Source organism: Schistocerca americana, chromosome 3 (assembly GCF_021461395.2).
Source record: "Schistocerca americana isolate TAMUIC-IGC-003095 chromosome 3, iqSchAmer2.1, whole genome shotgun sequence".
NCBI classification, from domain to species: Eukaryota; Metazoa; Arthropoda; class Insecta; order Orthoptera; family Acrididae; genus Schistocerca; species Schistocerca americana.
The window spans coordinates 617,904,885-617,930,819 of NC_060121.1; the positions used below are offsets into that span (position 1 = coordinate 617,904,885).

At 42.5% G+C, this 25,935-nt stretch overlaps 1 protein-coding gene across 1 annotated transcript in view; it reads right to left on the reverse strand.

Moving 5' to 3' along the window:
• LOC124606966 (ATP-dependent translocase ABCB1-like) overlaps positions 1-25,935 on the reverse strand; it is a 261,320-nt gene that overhangs the window by 177,114 nt on the left and 58,271 nt on the right. The window contains exons 6-7 of the mRNA XM_047139103.1: positions 24,960-25,155; positions 9,062-9,286 (exon numbers count right to left, since the gene is read on the reverse strand). Of these exons, the coding sequence (XP_046995059.1) occupies positions 9,062-9,286; positions 24,960-25,155 (421 nt within the window). The remainder of the gene's footprint in view (positions 1-9,061; positions 9,287-24,959; positions 25,156-25,935) is intronic.

The following is a 25,935-nucleotide window of genomic DNA, read 5'->3' on the forward strand; positions in this document are numbered from 1 at the left end:
TGGGCACAAGCTGCCATGTACCAGAGCTGTAGCAACTGTTCTTTTTCTGTAAGTAGGCGTGCTGGTCATCTTTCTAGTAGTTGTACTGAGTGTTGATGGGTGATGATTCATGGGTGATGATTCACCGGAGGAATTAATTTGTGATTACATTTTTTGTGTAGGGTTAAATGGGAGTTTGCGTTTTGTCTTTATTAAAAAAAAAATCTGTTGAATTAAGGTGGACGTATAGTCCACAAAATAGTGGAAACACGTACTGCTACATCAGATGCAGTTGCTGCCTTAACGCAGCAAGTGCAAGCGTCAACATAGCAATCTGAGGGCATGAAACAGAGAAGCTTCGAACCTAATCGTGAGTTAGACGCTAGTAAAGAGACTCATGATCAGTCGCAATCAGAGTCACGGGGAAGTAAGTCAGGATTCATAGTGCCTTCTCTTCCGTATGACCCGGCAATGGTCGCACTGACTAATATCCCTTCTTAAGCAAGGCACGGAGAACGTGACAGTTTTTGTGAATGATATTAGGGACACTGCTGAAGCATATGGGTGGTCAGATTAAGTAACCCTGTATGTTGCTAATATGAGTTTGGTGGGGGACGCCAAAGCATATGTTGTCAACCACAAGACATTGAGTAAAGCACATACGTTCCAGGAATGGGCTGCTGGATTGCGCCAGCGGTACAAAAGCGACTTTTTCGCGAGACATTATGTATGTTGTCGATGCAGTGCAACGAGTCTCGGAAGCATTCTCGAACAAAATCTGTGAGCTAAATGCAAAGACAATGAAAAGACCCAGAATGCAGAAGCTAATAGGGCACTGTTACAAGAGGCAGAAAATAGAGCGGTGAATGTTTTTCTGCCTGGTATACCCGTCAAAAGTCACGGAGGGTACGGATGGAGAAACTAGAGGACTTAGAGTCAGCTCTTAGGATCACAACACTTATAGAGGAGGTAGATATCGTCACAAAGTAGAGAGTGGACCACCGCGTGTTCGCTTCTGAAGTGTTGTAGATGTGGTCGGGAGGGGCATGTAAGAAAGCAGTGTAAGTAACCAGAGCTCTATGCGTGTGGCATACAGGGCCACCGGTTATTTGGGTGTAGAGGCGGGAAAGGTGGAAAGCTGTCAAGGGAAGCAGCTGTTAAACACAAACTGAATTGCTTCAATTGTCGGAAGGAAGTACAGATAGACTATAAGACTGTACAGGTTAGTGATAGACAGAACTCAACTTAGTGGGCAGCAGGAAACAGATATTTTTAGTGGACACAGGTGCGAATGTGTCCGTTATCAGTTTTAACCTCATGGGGCAGAGGAGACTGGGGCCATTACTGTATTGGTTACCTGGCGTTGGCGATAATAGGGTGGAATCATTGGGTACGGCAGTACTCGAGTTTTCCGTCTGTAAAAGCTCAGTGAATGCATCGAGGTGTTGCCATGCATAGGCGAAGGTTATTCATTGATTTTCAGGCTAGACTTACACGATAATCATCATGTTAGGATCTTTTGTAACGCACATTGGAACTGAGTAGGACTTTGTTTCAGCTGGGGAAAACAGTAGCAACTGAGACAATGGCACAAGGTTCACCTATCATGGAGGTGAGACCAACTAAACTGTGTACGGTTTCAGTAATGATCGATCAGTAGCATAAAATACCAGCAGGTACGAGAAAGATAGTGTTTCAGTCGATAGCAATTTGCCGAGGGAAACATTATATTTGGTAGAATCGCTCTTAAGCAATGCAGAGTTGGTTGGTTCACATTGTTTTATCCGCAGGAGTTTGTGGCATGAAAGTGACATTAATGGGAACAGACGATACTGGAAAGTGTGGATAACTTTGGAAGAGGGGAGGTGACTCTTTCAAAGGGTGCCACAATAGTGACTGTGGGAGGTTTGGAATACGACTTCGATAGGTCGAGCCTAGAGGAAAGTCACAAGCTAACTGTCGATACGGAAGTGTTATGAGGAAAAGTAGGTCATCTGAAGGGCTGTGATCGAATGGCTGTGGAGAACTTGTTGTTGAGGTTTAGAGATTTATTTTACGCGAACAGTGGGTTACCGGCAACCCCAGTGACATAATATCACCAATTTATAGGAAGCCAGACCGTGTAGCAACAACTACGGGATGATATTACAGAACTGAGTGATAATTTCTGGAGCACAAATATTTTTATCGTGCCGAAGAAATCAGCGGACGGGACACAGAAATACAGATTTTGCTTTGGCTGGAGATATCTAAACACATGAACCATTTCCAATGCTTATCCAACTCCAAACATCACGGAAACTTTGGATAGTCTGGGTCAGCGTTGCTTCTTTACAACCATGGATCTCAGGAGTGGACATTATCATTTGGAAGATAGGCCGAAAGTAGCGTTTATCGTCTCAGCAGAACATTTTCAATACAAATGCATGCCATTTGGACTCAATAACGCACCGGCAACTTTTTAGCGGTTATTAGATGGGGTATTGAGGGATCAAAGCCAAACACTTGTTTGGTCTATCTCGATAACATAATTGTCTGTTCAAATGATTTACCGGAACATGTGGGACATTTGGAGAATGTCTTTAATAGACTGCGATTGGCATATTTGACGTTAAATATGGACAAGTGTCATTTTGTGCAAACTCCGGTAAACTATCTGAGGCATCCGTGTTTAGTGAACATGGCATACACAGATACTTGTCTTACAGACACAGTTTAAAATTATCCAATAACACAAACAACGAAGCAGGTACGGTCGTTCATTGGACTCTGTAATTATTGTAGATGGTTCGCGACGGATTTTGATAAAATAACCAGACTCTTGAACAAGCTACTAAAGAAGGGAACGAAATTTCATTGGTCGCAAAAGTGTAAGAGGCATTTGAAAAATTCAAATCCAGTATTGGTTTTTCCGGATTTCAAGAAAGAGTTGAGCCTTTCACGTAATGCTTCAAATAAGGCAGTAGACTGCGTTTAAGGACAAATTGTAGATGGTCAGAAGCATCCGGTAGCTTATGCTTCAAGGCAGTAAACAAGACGGTGCGTAGCTACTCAACAATGGAGGAATAGATGTTGGTAGTTATGTATGGTATTATGTATTGCCGGCTGGAGTGGCCGAGCGGTTCTAGGCGTTTCAGTCTGGAACCGCGCGACCGATACGATCGCAGATTCGAATCCTGCCTCGGGCATGGATGTGTGTGATGTCCGTAGGGTAGTTAAGTTTAAGTAGTTCTAAGTTCTAGGGGACTGGTGACCCGAGAAGTTAAGTCCCATAGTGCTCAGAGCCGTTTGAACCATTTATTATGTATTTCCAATTTTATCTGTATGGTATAAAGTTTAAAAGGTTTGTGAATTCGAGTACGAGGTAATCCTGAAGTCAGGGATATCATACGCAAATGCAGATTAGTTATGCTGTGGGGCAGGAATGTTATGTACACTAGAGAAGTGCGTTGAAGAGTGGCAGCAGGCACAGGAAAGGAACAAGGAGTGCCAGAAATTTTAGTCACGGCCACATTTCATTACGCAAGTGTCTTTGTTGTGTAGAACGTAGAGTTGCGGACCACGTGTGGTGGTTCCAGAGGGTTCTCAGAAGTACGTTTGGCAGCAAGCTCACGACCATATGTTGTCAGATCACGACGGGCGACGTGCGATAGACTGGCAGGGCACTTTTAGTGGAGGAACAGGAAGCGTAACGTGGAGCAGCACGTTAAGGACTGTTTGCAATGTGCGAAGAGGAACGGCATTACGAACAAGAACGTGCCATTGCAAAGGTTACCAGAGGTGTCCATTTTCTGTGCTATGGTTGGATGTCCTCGGGCCATTTAATAAATCACCTGCAGGACCGACCACATTTCTCGATTTTTGGCAATGGTACCGATGTCGGACCAACGGTCTAGTATTGTAGCTCAGACGTTAGTAAACAACTGGAAACGGAAGTTTCGGCTGCCTTAGACCATTATTATTGATTGTCTCGAATTTAATGAAACAATGCCACGTTCTGCGTACAAGGAAGTTACGGACTAGTCTGTTTCATCTGCAGACCAATGGGAGAACTGAACGAGTGCACAAGACAGTTGCAAATATGTATTACATAGGTTCCAGGGGCGGCGATTCGGATGCCTATTTACCTTATGTGCAGTGTGCCTATAATTCAAAGATACATACTGCGAAAGACTTGTCACCATTTGAGGTGGTGTACGAAATGAAAGAGCCACCTCCCTTTGAAGTTTTGATTCCTAAATTAGGACCGGATGGTGAGTTGCTGAGGAAGTTTAGCAGAATAATTAGGGGAGTTTGGAGGAATATACAAAAGGCGAATACGAAGGCACCAGAGCGCAAGAAACAACAGACGTATCGACAATTTGCTGCAATACCGCTTGGGTCAGTGGGTAATAGTAAATAGTCCCATCCCTCAAAGAGGAAAATGAAGAAATTTATAGCGAAATACCTGGGACCACACCAGGTCGTGGAATAACCTCACTGGTCAACGTGAAGATACTGTTCCCCATGAAAACGTCTGCTATACATCCCGATCGCATAAAACCGTCTAAAGAAATGGTAGGGAGGAGATACCGCCATTATCAGCACCCAACCAGAAGGTGAAAGTTACGAAGCGTAAGAAATATGTAATGACATCGTGAGGAACGATGATGGTCCTGCTGTAGCTGTACGTCTGCAAGGGCGAGGCAGGGCAGGTAACAGTTGTTCAGCCTCTAGGATTGGGTGTGATGTTCTTGAGACAACCGGGTATGTGCCCTGCTAGTCATAAGTGGGTGCTAAAAGCAACAGTGGAGATCTGGGAGATTAGGAATGAGGTGTGTAGATTGGAAGATGCCATTTCGAAAAAGAGGCACAAGTAGATAAACGGAGAGATCCAGGTGTTGTAGTTCACTTACAGTAAATTAAGGGAGCAGTTGCAACAATTGGTTCATGTAGTTGCTCAAGCTAGGAGTCGGCGGAAGAAGAGCTCGGTAACTGCTGTAGGAAAACTGTTAAAGACAATATTCGGAATATCAAACGAAGGAGAAGTGTAGAGAGCTAGACAGCGCAGCTGTTCAGTTTCAGCAGATGTCTAGTTCTATTAAGGATGCTGTTGAGTGGTATACAAAGCGGTAATCAAACTTACAATAAGAGGTGTTGAATTACACGAAAATAGTACAGGAGTTAGCAGTAGAGCTAACCCGGTGTGCTAGCGAAACGAAGGAGGGGCTGAATAGCGATTTGGAGAAAATACAGTTGCTGCTAAGTATGCTGGATAATGAATTGAATGTAGCGAGGTTGCTGCATGTACCAGCGAACCAACTTGGCGGTGCTAGGAGTAAAGCGACGATATTACAGGGCAACTTTGTCCCGTATTGGTTACACCTAGGGAATTCATGATGGATCTTCGGCAGGTAGGAAGCAAATTTCCCGTGGAGTTACAGTATATAGCCTAAGTGTTGCAAGAGGATCTGGCACTGTTCTTTCATATAGCTAGCGTGGATGTGGAAACAGATGGAGCCAAGGTGCATATAGCAGCGCTTATACCTGTTGCAGGGAGAAACTCGAAGTTTCACTGCTACAGCGTTCATCCGTATTCAGTGAAATGGAGGATATTGGGTAAGTGGATGCAGGTGAGAACACGGGAAGTGTTGCTAGTCTCAAAGGACAGGCAGGCTTTTTTTCACGGGTGGATTTGGAAAGGTGCATGAAAAGGAAGGTTGTGATCTGTCCAGGTGGCCAAGTGCGTACTGTTATGTGAAGCGGGTTTGTTTCTGCTGGAAGTAAATGAGATGAGTTGTGGGAAGGACCTCCTGCCAGCCCGAACATACTTCATGAGAATGCGGACTCATTAGTTATACTCCATATTCACTCCGGAAAATGTATGGATGAACTGCTATGAAGGAGACAGACCGTAGGGTTGAAAAAACTCGAGCTTCGGGAAGGCGGAATGATAATTAATGGCACGACTTGTGATGTAGTCAGGACGGATTTTCGTCTTCTGGCTATGCTTATGGACTCAGCTGTTATGACATTGTCACGGAATACGCTGTATTGACCAGAAGGATATCTGAGGGTATTACCCGTTCAAAATGTAACGTATTTAAATGACTCACTTAATCCCGAGTTTTTGCAGTTCCTGGTCAGATTAAGGGTGACCTATCAAGGGGAAATTTCAATGGAAAAAATGTGGCAGCATGCACACCATATCCAGGAAGAACAGGAGCACGAAGTATCAGCGGTGCGCGTATCGACCAACAGTTGTGGCGTGTTTGTAGCAGGTTTTTGCATACTGTATTTCTGGGTAAGACACAAGATGGTACGGGCTGTGGAAGTGCAAATGGATCAATTACCGGTAGAATGGTTGACCGACAATGCTTGGGGGGCAATTAGTTTTAAGCTCTTAATTAGTGTATAAGGGTATGATAAATGTGACATGGCAGCAGTAAAGTGTGAGCGGAATACTGTATGGTAAATTCGAGAGATTGCCTCAATATGTAAATTAATGAATTCTAGAAGTGAGGTGGGGGGAGGGACACCAAATTAAAGATATGGGATGTTCTCGGGGAGGGCACGCTGCTCCACCATTAAGTACAGGCTGGAAGGTAGTAGTTAATGGACCGATTGTCACACCGTTTGGCACGCGCGGGCAGTGTTGATATGTAGAAAATGATTGTGAGGAGATACGTCCTGGTGGGCGCTTTGTGCAAATGTGAAGAAATGAGGGCAACACATGCTGGGAAAAATCCATACGTTTCAGTTACAACAGCGCTTGCTGTTCTGTGTGTTGGGGCTGAAGCAGGCTGAGGAAAGCTGACGTTGTAAATATTAAACAGCACTCCACTTGCTCCCTCCAAAGGAACTACGTCAGAGGCGTAGGGAAAGGACGAATAAATAAGCGAGCCCAGAGGCTCAAATGCGGGCAGTCATTTCGCCATTTTGCCCGCGTCTCGAACTGGAGCGAATGACGATTGTTTAAGTGGCAGGCCAACCACGACGACCCTCTCGCGATCGGTGGCAAAGCGGTCCACTGAAAGTACCACCAACCTCCTCTGCATGGATGCACCATAGCTGGGGTGGGAGCTGCAGCGGCACGAGGAGTGGGCGGCTGCCAGCCTCCGCACTATGGGTGACAGCGTCGGGCCGGTTGCAAGATACCGTCCACAGGGAGCGGGGCCGGGGCGCGAAGTCACGGCCTCCGGGATGCAGATCTGTCTGTGGCCAGTAACCGAGCTGCCCTCGGTGGACAACTATAGCTGCTAAGGCTCACTACAACGAAGGCGGTCGGCTGTTTCCCTTCGGCTCTCTACGTGGGGTCCACGAGTTGCGCTTGAAGGAGCAGCCAGCAGGATGTATCTGGGCTACCAGCGCAGGCAACAGGCCTGGCGGCCACTTGGCTGCGGTGCGAGTAGGAGCGCTACGTCCGCAAGGCTGGACGGCCGGACGCGGACGCAACACATTCCGGCATTGGAATTCGCGCTGACGCACGCACGCGCACTGCACGACGGCATCACTGGAATCAGCGGAAGGCTCGCAGTGTACCTTCTATGCAGTATAGTCAGTGACACACTTGTTCCGTTTCTGTGCACATTTCGGCGTGAGACATCTGCCTCTCCCAAACCATATCCTATCGGTCGTTTGCAGACCTTAAGAAAATATGGCTCTTTAGTTTCCCGTCGTTACAGATGAATGGAAATGGTTGGACTAAGTAAACGTAGATGGATTAAGTAACTCTGCTTGTGTAACTAAAAGACTTGTAAGCTTCCCTCCCTGATTGCGTAGATCTTCTTTAACAAACAAACAGAAATCTTGTGTTGTGACGCTTCTGATAAAATATGTGGAAGACATCTGAAACACTTACCGCTGAAGCCGAAGCATGGCTCTACTGGCTTGCGCCGGCTCACACATTAAACATTGTGAATGTTGCCAGCACATGACGGACCAGCTTCCAGTGTGCTGTTGTGGACGGGCAGTAATTTGAACACCAGAATACGGAACAATGGATATGATATCCCGCCGCGTCACTGCCAGGCTCGATACGTCTCGGCCAACTGCACAGTTTGAACACTCCCTAATACTTGCACTTTTCAAGATAATTTAAGTGCAAATAGATGTAAAGCCAACAAAAATATACTACTAAAATAAGTGAGGCTTTTTCTCTGGCGAGTACATTAACTGGATCCACTAATGCCGACTTTGACAAGTGAGTGTCCTTCCCATTAAGCAAGTAACCCAGTTCTTCAGCTATAATGGATTTCACGAATAGAAGCAACGTTTTCTTCTAAATTAACATTTCGTCCTTTTGTAGTATCGTCCACACATAATAATTCCGAATAAGGCGACCACTGTAGCCTAAGAATAGAAATTAGGAGCCAAAAATTTGCATCGATGATTTCGAACTTTGTACATGAAGCGTCCTGTATAACGAGGCCAGCAAAGACAAAAGAGGCCAGTAATTATGCAATAGGTTTTGCCCAGTTTTTACGAAGGAAGCAGTTGTGTGCAAATACACTCTCTGGTTTGTTCAAATGGTTCAAATGGCTCTGAGCACTATGGGACTTAACTTCTGAGGCCATCAGTCCCCTAGAACTTAGAACTACTTAAACCTAATTAACCTAAGGACATCACACACATCCATGCCCGAGGCAGGATTCGAACCTGCGCCGTAGTGGTCGCGCGGTTCCAGACTGTAGCGCTTAGAACCGCTCGGCCACCCCGGCCGGCTTCTGGTTTGTTACTTTAAACGCTTCTAAAACCTGTAGAACACCCATGCTGAACGTTATCACGAATAATAAACAGGAGAATTGAAGCTTTAGTGATCTAGTGGTTAGTCTTGCTTATTTATAAGACGGAGATTCCGAGCTCAGATGGTTCTGTTGTGGAAAAGTCTGCACCGCGATCTCCTCAGTCGTACTGGCAACTGTTTGAGCAATGCTGCCATTCAAGCTGCCGTAGTGAGGTTAAATCTGTAGCTCTGCATCGAGCCGAAGTGTTATTATTAACATTCTGAAAAACGTTTATTGATAAAAGATGAATACGTACACTTAAGGAGAAGCAGCGTTACCATGTTTCACATGCGTGCTGTTAAAATTTGGGCACTCACCATGACACCCTTGCGTGACGGGTACTCGAAGTGTACGTCCTTAAAGGTGAGATCGCCCTTGACCGCTAGAAGCCTCTTGCCTTCCTCAGACATGCTGTTGATGGGTGATTTCCGGTCGATGACGGAGTACACCTTCGCTGCCGCGCCTCTGGCTATCGAAAACGCCTCGATGAAGGGCGACGCCATACCTAACATCCAGGAAGCCATCAGCACCGAGAAAAATACCTGTAATGGGAAAAAGTACTCGTTTAAGTGGCTGATTTGGTGAGCAGCGTAGAATACCACTGGCCTTTATCTGCATGTTCTGAATCACTCTAGTTCGAAAAATTTCTTGATGAATCCATATCTCAGCGTAATAACATACCCAGACAGGACGGAGATTTTTTTGGCACAGTGCCAACAAACTCTCCGTCCTGTCAGGGTATGGTTGCTTGAGACTGAACCAACAAAATATCGTCCTGCCCCAAACAGTTTTACTGACAAATACAGAATGTTGATAAACAATGAAGAAATTTTGCTGTGTAATCCACATGCTACTGGCGAACCGAGTGAGACTTACAATGGGGTCTCAGGAACGAGTATTAGAATGCTTGCAGCTGATACTACAAATACTATATTCTTATACCATATCTATACCATATCGTGTTGTTCTTCGGCATTCAAACTCACACTGAAGAAAACCAGCACATATAATGAATTCTGATTTGTAGCAAGTGTTCTCAGAGCCATCGGACGTGAAATCTCGAAACTATTTCTTTATTAACTACTAACTACAAAAATTAGTGATTTTTTCATCAGACTCGTTTCCCTTTATTCAGGTAAAGCATCATCAGTGGTCTGTAATTAAGTTATTTACATTTTGATTTGCTTTTAGATCGAAAAACAGTTCGTTAAGAATAGGTTGGTTTGTATTTACGGTGATTTTTCGGCTGATTTCTCGCTTACATAGGGAAATGCCGTCTGCTAGCCCATCTTCTTTTTCTGTGTTAGACACTGATAATTTTGGTCTAATTTTTAGATGTTCTGCAGCACCATGCTGTTCTTATGTTTTTCACAATACACTTTCATGCACATCACTGTATTCTGTTTGTTTTTGCCCTTCAAGTATGTGTTGTCTGTGTTTTGTGGTGTTGCCAACATATCCTTTCTACTATTTCTTCAATATTGATTGGCCTATGGTGTTGAAAGCGACATGAATATCATAAAAATTAGTAAAGACAGACACCTCCTCCCTTTCCAAGAAAATTTCTGCAAACAAAATGTATTCACACAAAATAAACAGTTGCTCAATGACCAGGCAAATATTGGAAACCACATTCTATACAGAATAGTTGATGAAATTACATGAAAAAGAAATGAGCCATTTCCATCCTTCACCTTCTCCCACTCTGCCACAAACCCTCCCCCCCCCCCTCACACTTTCATTCCACTTTCTCCTATAACTCACACCCCATCACACTGCTATATACTTACGTCCACTCGTCATGGTTTCCTCCCTCCCTTAAAAAAAAAAAAAAAAAAAAAAAAAAAAAAAAAAAAAAAAAAAAAAAAAAAAAAAAAAAAAAAACTGCTCGCATCTCGTGGTCGTGCGGTAGCGTTCTCGCTTCCCACGCCCGGGTTTGATTCCCGGTGGGGTCGGGGATTTTCTCTGCCTCGTGATGGTGGCTGGGTGTTGTTTGCTGTCCTTAGGTTAGTTAGGTTTAAGTAGTTCTAAGTTCTGGGGGACTGATGACCGTAGGTGTTAAGTCCCATAGTGCTCAGAGCCATTTGAGCCATTTGAACCTTAAAAAAAACTCCCTCCATCGCTATTCCTTCTCTACTCTTACACAGTACATAAATACACAAAAACATAATTAAATAGAATTACACACTTACAATAATGTAATTTAAAAAACGAATGTTGTAAGTCAAAGACAAAGTAGCGGAAGGGCTATGTTGGCAACACTACAAAACACTAACAACAACACATGCATGTACAAAAACAAAGAGAATACAGTGTTGTGCCTAAAAGTTTGATGTGAAAAAACATAAGAAATGCATAGTGCTGCAGAACATCGAAAAATTAGGCCAAAAGTATCAGTGTCTTACACAGAAAAACAACGATGTACTAGCAGACGGCATTTCCCGATGTAATCGAGAAATCAGCCGAAAAATCACCGTATGTACAAATAAAACTATTCTTACCGAACTGTTTTTGATCTAAAAGCAAATCAAAATGTAAGTAACTTAATTACAGACCGATGATGAGGCAATAAAGCGAAATGCGTCTGGTAAAAAAATTACGCATTTTTGTAACTGCAACGACAGGATAAAAATACCCTCAAGAGTTAAAAAGCAATTTCGGACACTAGGGTCACACAAATGAATAATTCTCGCTCTTATTTAATTTTAATAATATGTTTCGAATTCAAGTGCTATAAAATCTTGTAGGTGAAATTTTGCCGAGAAATTAATAAGAGGTACAGGAAGAGCCAATGTTTTACGTCTCATATAGACCGAGACATCACATGCAAGCAGGAGGAGCTTAGCTGAGCAAGCATGGGACAACGGATGGGGCTGGGTTTGTTCCTTTGAAGGATCCTGAGATCTACCTAGCTTGGCAGTTCAAATTCTAAAATGTGAGCCCCTATCAGCAGATCCTCAAATCCGCAACTCTATCAGATATGGGAGTGTAGGATAATGTGTCCACTCTACAGATAATTGATTTTTCCCCAAACCACGATTATTGATAAAAGCTTGTCACATATTTTAAATCTATATGTTACCATACAAAATGGGGTATCGGCCAGAGACTGCGGTGCCAACCGAGGTCGGCAATATGAATCGACATCACAGACATTAGTGAGGGCTCGCTGCAATCCGCAACAACCAGTGGGAGGCACTCCAGAAGGCCACGCCTCCTTCTCAGCATAGCAGCGCACTGAGGTAAATACAGTGTCAGACATGAAAGAGCTCAGCAAAATCAGAGACCTCAGCTACAGCAGTCAACATCAATGTGTAGGACATCGACAATTAAAGATTCTAGTGAAATGTACTTCCATAAATGTTGCATTTTATACTTCAAGAGAACAGTTCGGTAATCTGCACATCAAGTGATGCTTTAATAGTCAGTGACAGTTGTACACTATCAAATAATACTGTGGTAACGAACTGTGTCAAATATAAGTAAATCTTTTACTCATTTATGTAATAAAGTGAACTAATATTCCATGTGTTCTGGTTTGGTGAGAGTTCTCCCAGAACAGTCAAAGAATCCACAGATATTGCAGGACGAAAGCAGTTTAACTGGTAACAACACAAAAGAACTACATGCATTTTTCTGAAGGCTTACACAGTGAGCACTTTTTCCTTCCTAAGGGGTAACGTAGCCAACGCCATCACAACAGGATACTATGTTTGTTGTTCTGATTTACAGACGTATTTTCTAGGCATATTTATGCCCTAGTATCTCAAACAATATAAAACGACTACATCAGACCGTTTAAAATCGGAGTTTTGTATTAATCCAAATATAAGAGAACAGAGACGAGTTTAAATAAGAAAATTAATTAATTAAAATCTTCATAGAGGAATAGAATGACAGACAAAAACTTTGTACACAAAAGGATTAGAAGTCAATCTGATATGTAGAGTTACTCCTGATACACGGAAGTAATTATCTCTTATTCCTTAAAACACCTTGGCCACTTTTCCTGACAAAGAGGGAAGTAAGATCAGAGTTTAACATCCCGTCGATATCGAGGTCATTAGAGACTGTCTTTCCGAAGAGAGTGTGGCCACTTTTTCTGCTAGGATCCTATGTCAGCACTAGTGAGTCACAGATTGAAACTATCACACCAAAGGGAACAACAAGGAGCTACTGCCCAGCCACGATAATATTGCTCTTTGCCTCCCGCGGCCATTATTGGAAACATGCAGTGACGCTACAATAAACGAAAACCATACACATTTCCTCAACTGTCATATACACTGGGAAACTCAGAATATGTTCACGAAAAAGTTGTCTGCTCCTTAACACAGCCGAGCACATTCTGATGGGCTTCAAGCACAAAAGTAAACTCGTGAGCTGACTAATTGCCCTCAGACCCAGTTGCAAAAATATTGTGGTCGACTAATACATTTGCAAGCTAAATGTCGTTGTTTGAATAAATACTTTAAGAAATTAATACTCTACGTATAAGTAAGGTTATAAAAATAATACAATTGTCATGGTCTGCACAAGGCGAATGAACATCGGAAAAGTTTTCAGTAAGGGGAGCTGGAACGCCCTATCCCGACGATGATAAATTTAGTCACTTGGCTTCCCTGTATTTCAGGAACCACTGTAGCCATTGACATGAAACTTTTACAGGACATTAAACTGTATGTTCTGAGTCTACTGAACTACAATAATTGCATTTCAGACACTGCATTCGGAAATACAATTTTTTAATTACACGGTTAATATTTTGTGTACTTTTTTGTACGTTATCCTAAATAATTTTAATTATAAACAACATTAGGTTCTTATTTTAGCTCAGTAGACTCAGGATATGTAAGTTATTACTCCCTGAAAATTTGAATACTTTACTCGAAGTGCTTTCTGAGATGGAAAGAACACAACGAAATCTCACAACAACAACTAAAAGCTTTCAAGAAAGCTCAGGGTTTGGACCCAAGAAAGTATGTTTTTTAGGACATGTGATACCTGCTGATAGAACCCACAAAAGTTAGAAGCCACTGAAAGGTACTAAGTACCAAGAACTAAGCGACAAGTGAGTGCATTTCTCGAGTCAGTGAATATCTATAAGCCATTCGTAGGCATTATCGTTATCACACCGAATTTGACAGGAAAAATGTAATATGGAAGTGGACCAAGGTAGAACAAGGCGAGTTCAGAGAATTGAAAGAAGTGTTAGTGAGACGTTACTTGTTTGGCCAGACCTAAGCAAGAAATCCTGTATGTCCTGGGATGCATTAAGGACCGGTTTTGGCTTTCAGTTGCTTCAAGAAGTCGAACAGGATGGGTAATTAATGAAAGAAACCATTGGTTTTGGTAGTCGTGTTTTGAGTGAAGTGAGAAAAAATTATCCAGTGACACAATTAGAAGCGTTAGCTGTTAATGAGGACTCAGCAAATTTGAAGACTTCTTAATGGAATGTGTAATGAAGGTGTACACTTCAGAATGAATTTTCTCTCTGCAGTGGAATTTGCTGACTATACACCACGATACCACTTGGCTTCGAACCCCCCCCCCCCCCTGCCTCCTCCCTCAGGGGATAATGAGAAAGACTGCTAAAACGTGTCTTTTGTACTGTCATACTCAACAATGATCGTGCGACACATATCTGGCAGATTTTCAGTTAATGCCTCACCGCACTAGGCTACTGGAATTGCATCAAAATTAGCTCTGACAAACCAGCCACATGGAGACTGAATAGGAGGAATTGTAGACTACCTAACTGTTACAAGGAAACGCCAATATGATACTGTAAGATTACTGCTGGAAAGGACATGCACAAAAATTAAGAAGAGGAAGGAAAATCAGAGAGGACTGATAAGAGAAACGAAGGTTACAGTGGGTGATGGTGGAAGCGGTCAAAGAAGAACTGATATCTAAGCATCATATTCCTGTATGTATTTTCAGCAACAAACTGCATCTGAAAAATCGTTCATCACAACGCCATAGAATCAGAATCTCTATGTAGCTGCAAATCGATTGGAAAAAAACGCATTTGGCAGGTCAAGACGTTTAAGCAATTTTGCAGAAATGAGCTGAGACACAACATCCAGCATCAGGTCTTTTGTAAGAGGATGTAGTAATAACATGAACTAATCCTATGCAAAAGTAAGACAGTCGTAAGGTCATAAAAGAGTTTTCACACAAACTAGTCCAAGTTCATCCAGAGAAGTCAGGGAGATGGTGCAGGTGGTACTGAGAAGTAAAGCACTAAACAGATCACTAGATGTAGTTTCCCACTTATGATGACATACTTGTTGGTTGAGTTTTATTACTGGGTGTTGTGTGATGTCCTTAGGTTAGTTAGGTTTAAGTAGTTCTAAGTTCTAGGGGACTGATGACCATAGATGTTAAGTCCCATAGTGCTCAGAGCCATTTGAACCATTTTTGTTAGTTTTATTTTTTATACGGTTGCCAGAGCACTGAGCTGAGCACTGAGCAAGAAACAATAAGCTTCATGATCTGAGTTTGTGTGAGTGATATTAAGTAGCAAAGAGATTACGGGAGTTTGAGGACAGCGGACATGAAGGAACGCTGCTCTGTGAGTCTTCAGTAGACCTGAAGGAACACTGAAATGTGTGGGTGTAATTGATTAGTAAAACAATAATGAGTTTCTGCTATTTGGATGAGAGTATGATGTGATATTTTTTTGTGTATCTCCATATTCTGTTGACAGGAAAGACAGATGAAGTTTTGGGCGAAAACTATGAGAGAAAAAAGAGAACGGCAGACGATGAAAGAGTGAACTTAACATAACTCTGGTTGAAGAAAAGGGTAAGATAATCACGGGCCTGCAATAAAAGAGAAAAAGACCACGGACCACTGTGAGTGTGAAACAGGGTAACCATTAAGTATAAGTGGTGATAAGGTAAGGATCGACCCAGGAGAAAAAGCACATGAAATATGATAACATTGTATTGTAATTTTCAGGTAGGAGTTGAGAATCGTATTATGCTTTTGTTTATGTTACAGATTATCAATCGCTGCAATTTAGGAAATCCACAGTATAAGGAATAAAACAAATTCATGAGATGGGAAGTAACGGATGTGTGGAGAATTTAACTTTTGGGATGAAAAGTAGTTAATGAAGATAACGGAAGATAGGTACTACGTTGAAACAGTAGAATATTTAGGGTGGCCACATCTAATCTGGGTGACAGATAAACCACAGTCAGAGTGCTGGTGCTTGTGAGCCGTCTACTAGATATCGATAGACCTCTCTGGGTTATCGATTAGTACGTGTAAACACAGATAACCGCTTAAAACAATGATCAAATAACATAAACTTGAACTCTCAATGGATATACGCATAGAAAAAACCGTCATAATGTAAATAAGAGAATGAGTCTAAATACTTTAAGTAATAGAATAATGACCATGTCTTAACTTTCAAGACAAAAAGTGAATGTATGAAGATGAATATTTACAAAAACTAGCAATAATGACAAACAATCCTGTTGGAAGAACATCCGCAACTGAACGTTATACTAGAGGTTGAAAATACCGCTTCAGTTGCAAATTTCTTTTGTTATCACGATCGGTTTCTGGCCGTCATAAGCCCATCCTCAGGTGTCGCAACTGAGCTGTGGCCCCCGATCGCCGCGGTGGACGTGTACTAGGCGCGGTGTGCTACCTATAGCTATACCATAGGTACCACAGCGAATCTAGTACACGTCCACCGACGCGCTCGGGGGCCATAGCTCAGTTGCGACACCTGAGGATGGGCTTATGACGGCCAGAAACCGATCGTGATAACAAAAGAAATTTACAACTGAAGCGGTATTTTCAACTTCTGGTAACAATAATAAGTAATTATAAAAGAATGGAGAATATATATTTGTATTATTGTTACACTGGAAGGGAATTGTGAATTTTGTATTATTCAAAGAAGAGTAATAAGGGCAGAAATATCTTTAAGGTTGTAATATTAACGTATGTATTGTAAACTGTTTGAGATCACAGCAGTCACACGTTGGAGAAAGGAATTAGAGAGCTACAGATGGAGAATGACATGAGAGATCTGGCATGAGTAACTGAGGCGTTATGCCCAAGTGGCTGGTCAGACGTACTTCCAATTGCACAAGAAACCTGTACAGCAAGTTGGCCAGTTGCAGTGTATACCATGGCTTAGTCACTGTCCGCCAGCCAACACAAGTTGCCGCGAGGACAGTACACTCACCATCTACTTGCTTGCTCCTGAAAGAGCCCGTCATGCAAGCTGCAGCCCCAAGAGAATTTCTAGGAACTATCGCTGTCTCGCAGTAAGCAAGCGAATAGTTGGCACTCCGAGGTTTAGATACCACAAACAGGCGTGCTCCAGCAGCCATGTTTACCTATGCAAAACGGTGATGTCATTTGGGGACTACATGTAGCTACTGTCAACGAACCTCTTGTTGCCCATGCGATACATGTACCATGTTTTATGTATAATGAACCTGAGACAATCGCAAAGTCCCCGAGGAGATGGTCACTTACTTTTAATTTCAATGCAGAACCTTGTGGATGGATTTCAATGTTCTGTCAAGTGAGAGGAGGTCACTGACCACTTCGCCGGAGAACACTTAACAGCATTACAGTGTTGAGCGAGTGAACAGACAAAAAATGACGCAACTTACGTATCCTGAGACGCTGTCAAGGAAGCAAGAAACATTGTTACGACCTTCTTCCGACGGCTGTAGCCAAAACCAAAAGTGAACAGACATTATCATATCAAGTACTACAACTATTTTAAGATAGATTATGATCACCAGTATTGTGAACACTTGAACTAACGATTTCATATGTACGTACAACAGAAACAATACCAATGATGGCCAATACTTAACTACTTAGTTCATTTTGTAAAATGAATAAACTACACAACAGCTGCTATATCTTCAGTCTTTCAGTTTGTACATATTTTTGTTAACTACTTAGATTATGATTTATTTTATTGATTTGCATATACACCTAAATAAGAAGCCACTGTGAAAGCAGACTGCACTTGGCTGTTGATGAGGGTACACACTGTAGGGTTATCAAACCGGCAGGGAACCAGTCCAGATAGTAAGGCCGGACAGCGCGTTAAAGAAGAGCCAACCATTACCCAAAGTCACGACGCAAATTACATCTTGAAGTTATCTGGGGACAACAGACATATTATTAGTGAGCAGTGTATGGTTGGGCGATGCATGCTATTTTTGGAAGAGTCCTGTATTGTGAAAAGAGCTGCAGGCAGGAAAAATTTACCGTAAAATGTAGGCTGCTAAAAACCATTTTAGAAGGTGGCGTAGGAACATTGTGTTAGGGATCCTTTGAAGATTGTGAGACCGCTACACCAGTACAGGCTCTGCAAAATCCCAAATGTTTATGGGAATATATAAACGGCTACCATTGTTTAACATACGTAATTTAGAAGTGGGAGTAAGGAAAACGACTGTGGTTACAGATGTCCACCCTTATTGGCCAGAGCACGAACGTAGAAAGAGGAAGAGCGTTCATAGTGGTTCAAATAGCTCTGAGCACTATGGGACTTAACTTCTCCGGTCATCAGTCCCCTAGAACTTAGAACTACTTAAATGTAACCAACCTAAGGACAGCACACACATCCACGCCCGAGGCAGGATTCGAACCTACGACCGTAGCGATCGCGCGGTTCCAGACTGTAGCGCCTAGAACAGCTCGGCCATCCCGGCCGGCGAGAGAGAGCGTTTTGGAGCGCCAATTATAATAAATATTGTAACCAGTCAACCACCTGAAATGAGAGTGAGGAAGGGAGACCAGCGTTTTTATATGACAACCTCTTACTAGTCGACACACACAAAATTTATCATTCAGCCAATCATACAACGTGACGCCAGAAATACTCAGAGGACACAATCGTCCTTGTCAGAAGCGCACTGCAGAAAGTTACTTCTTACTTCAGCGTCTCCATGAAACTTCGCTACTAGACAACTTCTACCGGCTCTTCGTGGGCGAGAGGCTTTAATCCCACTGAGCTGAGCTCAGACGCAAAAGGAACATAGTAGTTGGTACAGAGCCAATTTTTCAGACACTTCAGCCGCCACTTGCGCCACGAGAGCGAGGTGAACTGCAGAGAAAACCGAATAACATTTAATGATGTTCAGTAACGGCTTCATTCTGAAGAGTGCTTTGCAGTTAGAGGTTCAACATGCTTTCACCTCCGGCAGCAGAAGCGCATGGATATTCTTCTGCAGTATTTTCTATCCCTATGCACCGATCTTCAGCGATCGTAATATAATTTTCACGAACGTGAATGTTTCATACAGATATGCGTTCATTTAAAACACATTAAAAACCTTTTTTCCAGATTTACCAAGGCATTAGCTTATAACATTCAATGATTGTTAAACCATTTCTTTCGGTTTTACATGTAATAAGCTGAGTTAATTAAGATCATTGTCTAATTTCGTAGTCAGATGAATTCCTTTATTGTTGTTTTGGTGCGTTACGATTTGTTTATTTCAGGTATTCGGGGCCATATTACAAGGTGCAATTAAAGATTCAATTAAGGTACCCCAACACAATTTCAACGTACACATCGGCTGCTTTCATTGACTTTCAATACGTATTAGTAAAGCTGGGTTCAATTTCTAAAAGAGAAACCAAATATGAAAACTTGAACCACGTGAAGAAAGCTGGTAATGTAAATACAATTAAAAAGATGTAAATGGAAAGGGACGAAGAATTCCAAGCAGATTTATGTAGCGCAAAAAGGGTCCGTTACGTTACATCAAGACTAACTTTTATTATTGAAAATTTATGTTATGACTAACAAAGGGCTTCCTGCCTCAACCAGTCGAATAGGAGTAGATCCAGTGGTCACAATCGATCTATAAGTCGATAGACTTCCACTACAGTATGGCCAGTTTACGTCCCCAACTTGTCCATTCCGACTATGTACTCCGTTTCTATCAACCTTTACGTCTCCCTTCCTTTCCTTGCGGAAGAGACATCTTGATCTGCAGAAGCACACTATTGCAAAGGAACACACTTTAGTAGAAAATGGATGCTAAGCATTGAAGAAAGAGGTCTTCTTGTGGAAATTGTTGCTGTTTCAGTCCACCACATTGTATCATATGTGCTGCAATGCTACTATGTGATTACCAGATGAATGAAAACTCAGTCGTCTTCAGAATTAAAATTTAAGTGACTCAAACACCCATCTTGTGTGACTCAAACACCCAACGATTTCAACTTTCACATATTTGGATTTCTTAAGCACATGTAGAGATGGAAGCCTTTTAGTTTCCGAACAGATAAAGTTTGTGGGCCTTGTCAGAATTTGAATATGTCCCACACAAGTTATGTCGTTGCAGCCTCCTTCTAGGTCTCCTTACAATGCCTCAGAAAAAAGTACATTCTTTTATGAAAAAGTCTCTGTCGTAACGCAGCAGCTATGTACGCTGTAAATTACTGGCGTACTTGAGAAAATTCTGTACCTGGTCTACTATAACTCTACGAAGAGTCTAGATAATATTACTGGTTCAGAAAATATTTGGAAACATCCGTTTTGGGTGCCACATCCTGTACGGGAAGTAAAAGAGAAACGTTTATACTGTGTATGATTAAAATTGACACTCGCCGTTGCGAAATAACTTCCTGACAATTTTCCAAGTGTGTGATCTGACGTTAGTGACTGTATAACGACACAGCCTCCTACTTCTACTATATAATTTTGTGTTTTCAAAAAACTGAAAGTTTCTTCTGTTGATCTGTACTACCTGGAAGATCTGTTGATCTTTACAGAACAAAACGAAGTAGCATCTAGTCTGTGCTTCTGCCTTTCTTACAAACTGTGAACTTCATATTAATGCAGAAGATACGTTTCTCAATTAATTTCTGTTTTATATCCTATAACTGTTAAGTGAAAAGGAAGTAGATGAGGTGCGATGTATGACACTGCGAGAAGAATTTGACAGAGCACTGAGACACCTAAGTCGAACAAAGTCCCCTGGAGTAGACGATCTTCCCTCAGTAATATCGATATCCTTGTGACAATCCTGACAAAACTACTCTGCCTGGTGTGCAAGAAATATGGGACATGAGAAATATCCTCAGACTTCGAGAAGAAGGTAATAATTTCAATTCCAAAGAAAGCAGTTTTTGGTGGGTGTGAATGTTTCCCAAATATCAGTTTAAGACGTTGTGGTTGCAAAATATCGACACGAATTATTCACAGCAAAATGGAAAAATTGGTGGAAACTGATCCTGGCGAAGATCAGTTTCGGTTCCAGAGGAATTTAGGAACTCTGAAGCAATGCTGACCCTATGGCGTATCGTAGAAGTTACGTTAAAGAAAGGGAGAGAGGGGCTATATACAATTTCTACAGACACCAGAAAGCTATTACAAGAGTTGAAAGGCATGGAGGGGAAGCAGTGGTTGAGAGCGGAGTGAGACGGGGTTGTAGGCTATCCCCGATTTTATTGAGTCTGTACATTAAGAAAATCAAAGAGAAGTTTGGAGAAGGAATGAAAGTTCAGAGAACGGAAATAAAAACTTTGAAGTTAACCGATAACATAGTAATTTTGTCAGAAAGGAATTTGGAAGAGTGTAGAAAGGAATGGACAGTGTCTTGTAAGGAGGATGTAAGACGAACATCAACAAAAGCAAACAAGGGCAAGAGAAGGTAATCGAATTAAACCAGACGGTGCTGAGAAAATTAGATTAAGAAATCAGACACTGAAAGTAGTATATGAGTTTTCCTTTCGTGACAATAAAATAACTAATGATGGCCATAGTAGAGAGGCTATATAATACAGACTGACAACGGGAAGAGAAACATATATTGAAGAAGAAAAACTCCTTAAAATCTAGGATAAATTCAAGTGTTACGAACTCTTTTCTTGAGCTATTTATCTGAAGTGTAGCCTTTTACATAACTGAAATGTGGACGATAATTAGTTCATGCACGAAGAGAACAGAAGTCTTTGAAAAGTGGTGTTACAGATGAATGCTGGAAATTAGATGGGTAGGTCACGTAACTAAGGAGGAAGTACTGAACGGAATTGGGAAGAAAAGATATTTGTGGCATAATTTAACTAAAAGAAGGAATCGGCTAATAGGACATAGTCTGGGACATCAAGGAATCATCAATTTAGTATTGTAGGGAAGTTTGCGGGATACAAATCGTAGAGGAAGACCAAGAGACGCTTACAACAAGCAGTTTCAAATAGATGTCCGAAGATGAAGAGGCTTTCACAGGATACAATAGCCGTAGAGAGCTGCATGAAACCAGTCTTTGGACTGAAGAATACGGCCGAAGTAGTTGTCGAAGGATACAATAGCTGTAGAGGGCTGCATGAAACCAGTCTTTGGACTGAAGAATACGGCCGAAGTAGTTGTCGAAACGTGAGCAGAACTGTGGAAAGTCTGACGTGTTTGTTGTGTGTAGTTGTTGGAGTGAGGAGTCGTTACGGGGAGCGTGGCAGGAGAGTCTCCTGAATCTCCTAGATGTCAAATAGCCCATGTAACAGAGATGCCACCACCGGGAAAATTCCTCGTCTTAAATATGGTGGCAATGGAAGAGGAATAAATGAGAATAATGGGTTAAAGGTGAAATGACTGGTGTATGACGTGAAGCAGGAAGAGATGCAAAGTAAGACGGAAATATTATCATGTGGTATCCGCTACGCTAGCGACTTAGTTAAAATTCATTTTTATCGATGAAAAATAAATCAGTCAAAAAGAATTTGTATTGAGATTCACCTTATGGGGAGAATCAAAAGCCTCTGCCAGCAGTATTGTTTTCTTAAAGTTGAGTATCATTTTTGTGGTTATTATTTATTCAATAGTTATCGTTTGCTCTTCATTTTTCGACTGTCATATCACAAAACAAAATCACCCAGGTACACTATAGCGAGTTCCTAATTATCGCACAAGTATCTTTAGCTAAAAATTTCGTGGGCCACGTTTGTTATGAAACGGTCGTGATTGTTTCTGAGTAGAATACTTTCGTATGGCCGTGTACATTTTCAACTGAAGTTCACTGAATAATAACCGCAATATTCGGAAGCATTTGGGAGACTATTTTACAGCACACGAAGTTCTGTCCTTATGTCCTAGACTCGTTGTTGTAGAATATCCAGTCTTCCACTGCACAGACCAAACGTCATAAGGTTCCTGCTAGGTCTTCAACAGGTTTATCGATGAAGGTTACTCCGGATACGCACACAATTAAGAAACATGCCTTTTTAAACACAGTGTTTAGACCTGTGAATCAAACTAGTAAAGCGATCTGACTACAAAGAGTTTGTAGAAAACCGTGTGAACAGTGAACATTTACTTTTCTGCCCTATGATTTACAAAGGGCATAGCAAAAGGAAACTGAATCTACATGGAGATTAGCAACTGCACCAAATATCTTACCAAGCATAAAGATGCGTAATGCAATGTGGCTTATAAGCCTGTGCAATGCACTGGACATGTGGACCCAATCCGTTATAACAGCTGACTGACACAGGGCGTCAAATAAGCACATAGTCTGTAGAATAAAGCTCTGTATTTCTACCACTTGCGTCACCTCTACATGTGCGTTTTCTACGGTGAAGCGAGTCAAAGAACTTCCAATTGTAATGTTCGTATTGATTACCACTCTTGTTGATATTAACTACAGTAAAGTTTTACTAATTTCTGAAAACAAATAGTAGTTTCACATCAAGGTATTGTATTCCAACTGCCGAGTGAAAGTCAGCATAACGCGTCTAAAACAGGAAAATGAGTAGCAGGGAAGTCTAATTTCTAGGAATATTTGAATGTAAATCCACATAATCGACTCCCAGAAAGTAATTCAGTGACTTAGTATATGTAATACAAGTGGCACATACAGTTCAGCTACATAAGGAAATCAAAAGAAGTATAATGCCTATAAGACACAAAGTATTGGCAAATGCTCATTGATATGGGGTGTGACAAAACAGACTGTACTACCTATCTATCGCTTTGCCTGTTTACCCGCATGAAGCAGGGACGGCGGGGTTAATCGGATTTGGCAAGGTCAGTTTAAGGGGTGGCCGGATGCCCTTCCTGCCGCCACCCCGTATCCCCCAGGACAGAATTAGTGTACTCCAACTGTCTGCGACTAGTATAATCCATGGAAAAGTGTGAACGTGTTCAGATGTCTGCGAGCCGTGTAACCGAGACGGGACGTGGGGACCAGCCCAGTATTCACCTAGTGGGATGCGGAAAACCGCCTAAAAACCACATCCAGGTTGGCTGGCACACCGGCTGTCGTCGTTAATCCGCCGGGCGGATTCGATCCGGGGCCAGTACGCCTACCCGGGTCCAGGAAGCAGCGCATTTAGCGCTCTCGGCGGCTCTGGCGGTTCCAAAAGAGACTGTACTACCATTCAGACGAATTAATAACACACAGGTCCTGTACCAATCCTCAAAAAGAGGCAGAGCTACCACATATCGATTCCACCCCTTTGGCATCGTGGCAAGGGAATTTGAAGTTTCTGTCTGACGCCAATAGTGGTGGCGCGGGATCTAGCGGACCCAATGGCGCATCCCCACTGAGCCACGCCTCCAGCAGCTCTGGACTACGAGCACCCTCAGCCGCCGTGATACAGAATGGCCGGCGGCAGCCGCTCATCCCACTCGCATTTCTTTCGAAGCCTCGTTGCTGCAACACCATCATTCGTGCTTAGTAGTACAAAGTAGCACACGAGAGATATGAACACTGAATCACCACACATGACACATGCTTCCTACCCATGAAATTTACAATAACTTTGTCTTCGCAGTGCGAATCAATAGTTACACGGGGACCGCTTGTTTTCCGTAAACGAACCGCTAGTTCGTACTGCAAGCATGTTCCTGTTTCATATACATCACCATCTCACGATACAGCAAAACAGCAGTCAGCGGCATCAGACTCCGAAACATGACTGACACTCAGCACAGCAGTAAACAGAGTGCCTCCAGCATTCTCAGCTTGGCGGGTCGTCAGCTGATTGGCTAGCTCAGCTGAGACTCTATGAGTATTTTCTGAATAGCTCACACACTGGCCCAAATATTACCTAGCTGTTCAGAATCGACACTATGTATAGAACTGCATCTCTGCAATAAGCCTGCAGTAGCTAGTAACGAAATACCGAGTTGTAAAAATAAAAAAATAAACATTGAAAACTGCAGTGTAACAGCCAACATTCAACGCACATCGGCGTTCGGGTACGCACCGTGAGCATGGTGGCGGCGTCGTAGCGCCTCTCGCTCTCCGGGTAGTCCCTGTCCCTGAGGATGAGCCCCACGCCGTACCAGAAGGCGAGCCCGTAACTGCCGAAGGCGCAGAACCACTGGAAGCCGTTGCCGAGCCCGTTGATCAGGTTTCGCCTCACACTAAGTTTCATCCCCGCCATCAGTTTCTTGTTGTACCTGCCGAAAAGACATGAAACTTGATTTTGCTTAGATTTACATTTTCAGTTGAAAGTCACGTTGGTTTCGTCGTTCTGTGTGTACAACTCGGACAGTATATGTGAAGGGTAGGAGGAACATTAAGCCACTCTACAGTCGACGCTAACGTTGCCTCCTTTCTTTTCATACATTGCTCTGTTTGTGACTTCCTGGAAGAAACGGCAGAGTGTTCGAAGAATGTGCAATAAAGACTACCATCAAGCTATTATTAAAATCCTAGCAAATTGTATTGGAGGAAAGGAGGGCTTTGGCGAGACAGTGAAAACTTTGCACCACAGAGCCGAATTTTGAGTTGGCGTCTTGGTGATTGCTCAAATTAAATCAGCTAATATCACGTATGCTGCCCACCCTCAAATCGCCATCCACGCTGCGGCTAGAACCAAGTTCTAACGACATACAAATCACCTTAAATGCCCGAAATTTTCCAAGGTTACAGAAACGCTATCTCTTAAAGACGACAGCTATCTAATTCTTTGGCTTACAAGCGTGTTTTAGAAAGCTGAAATAAATTATATTCTTAAAGAGTTGTTTCTTGGATGGGTGACCATCCGGTCTGCCGAGCGCCGTTGGCAAGCGGGGTGCACTCAGCTCTTGTGAGGCAAACTGAGGAGCTACTTGATAGAGAAGTAGCGGCTCCGGTCTCGGAAACTGACATATGGCTAGGAGAGCGGTGTGTTGACCATATGCTCATCCATCTCAGCATCCAGTGCTGCTTATGGGCTGAGGATGGCACGGCGGCCG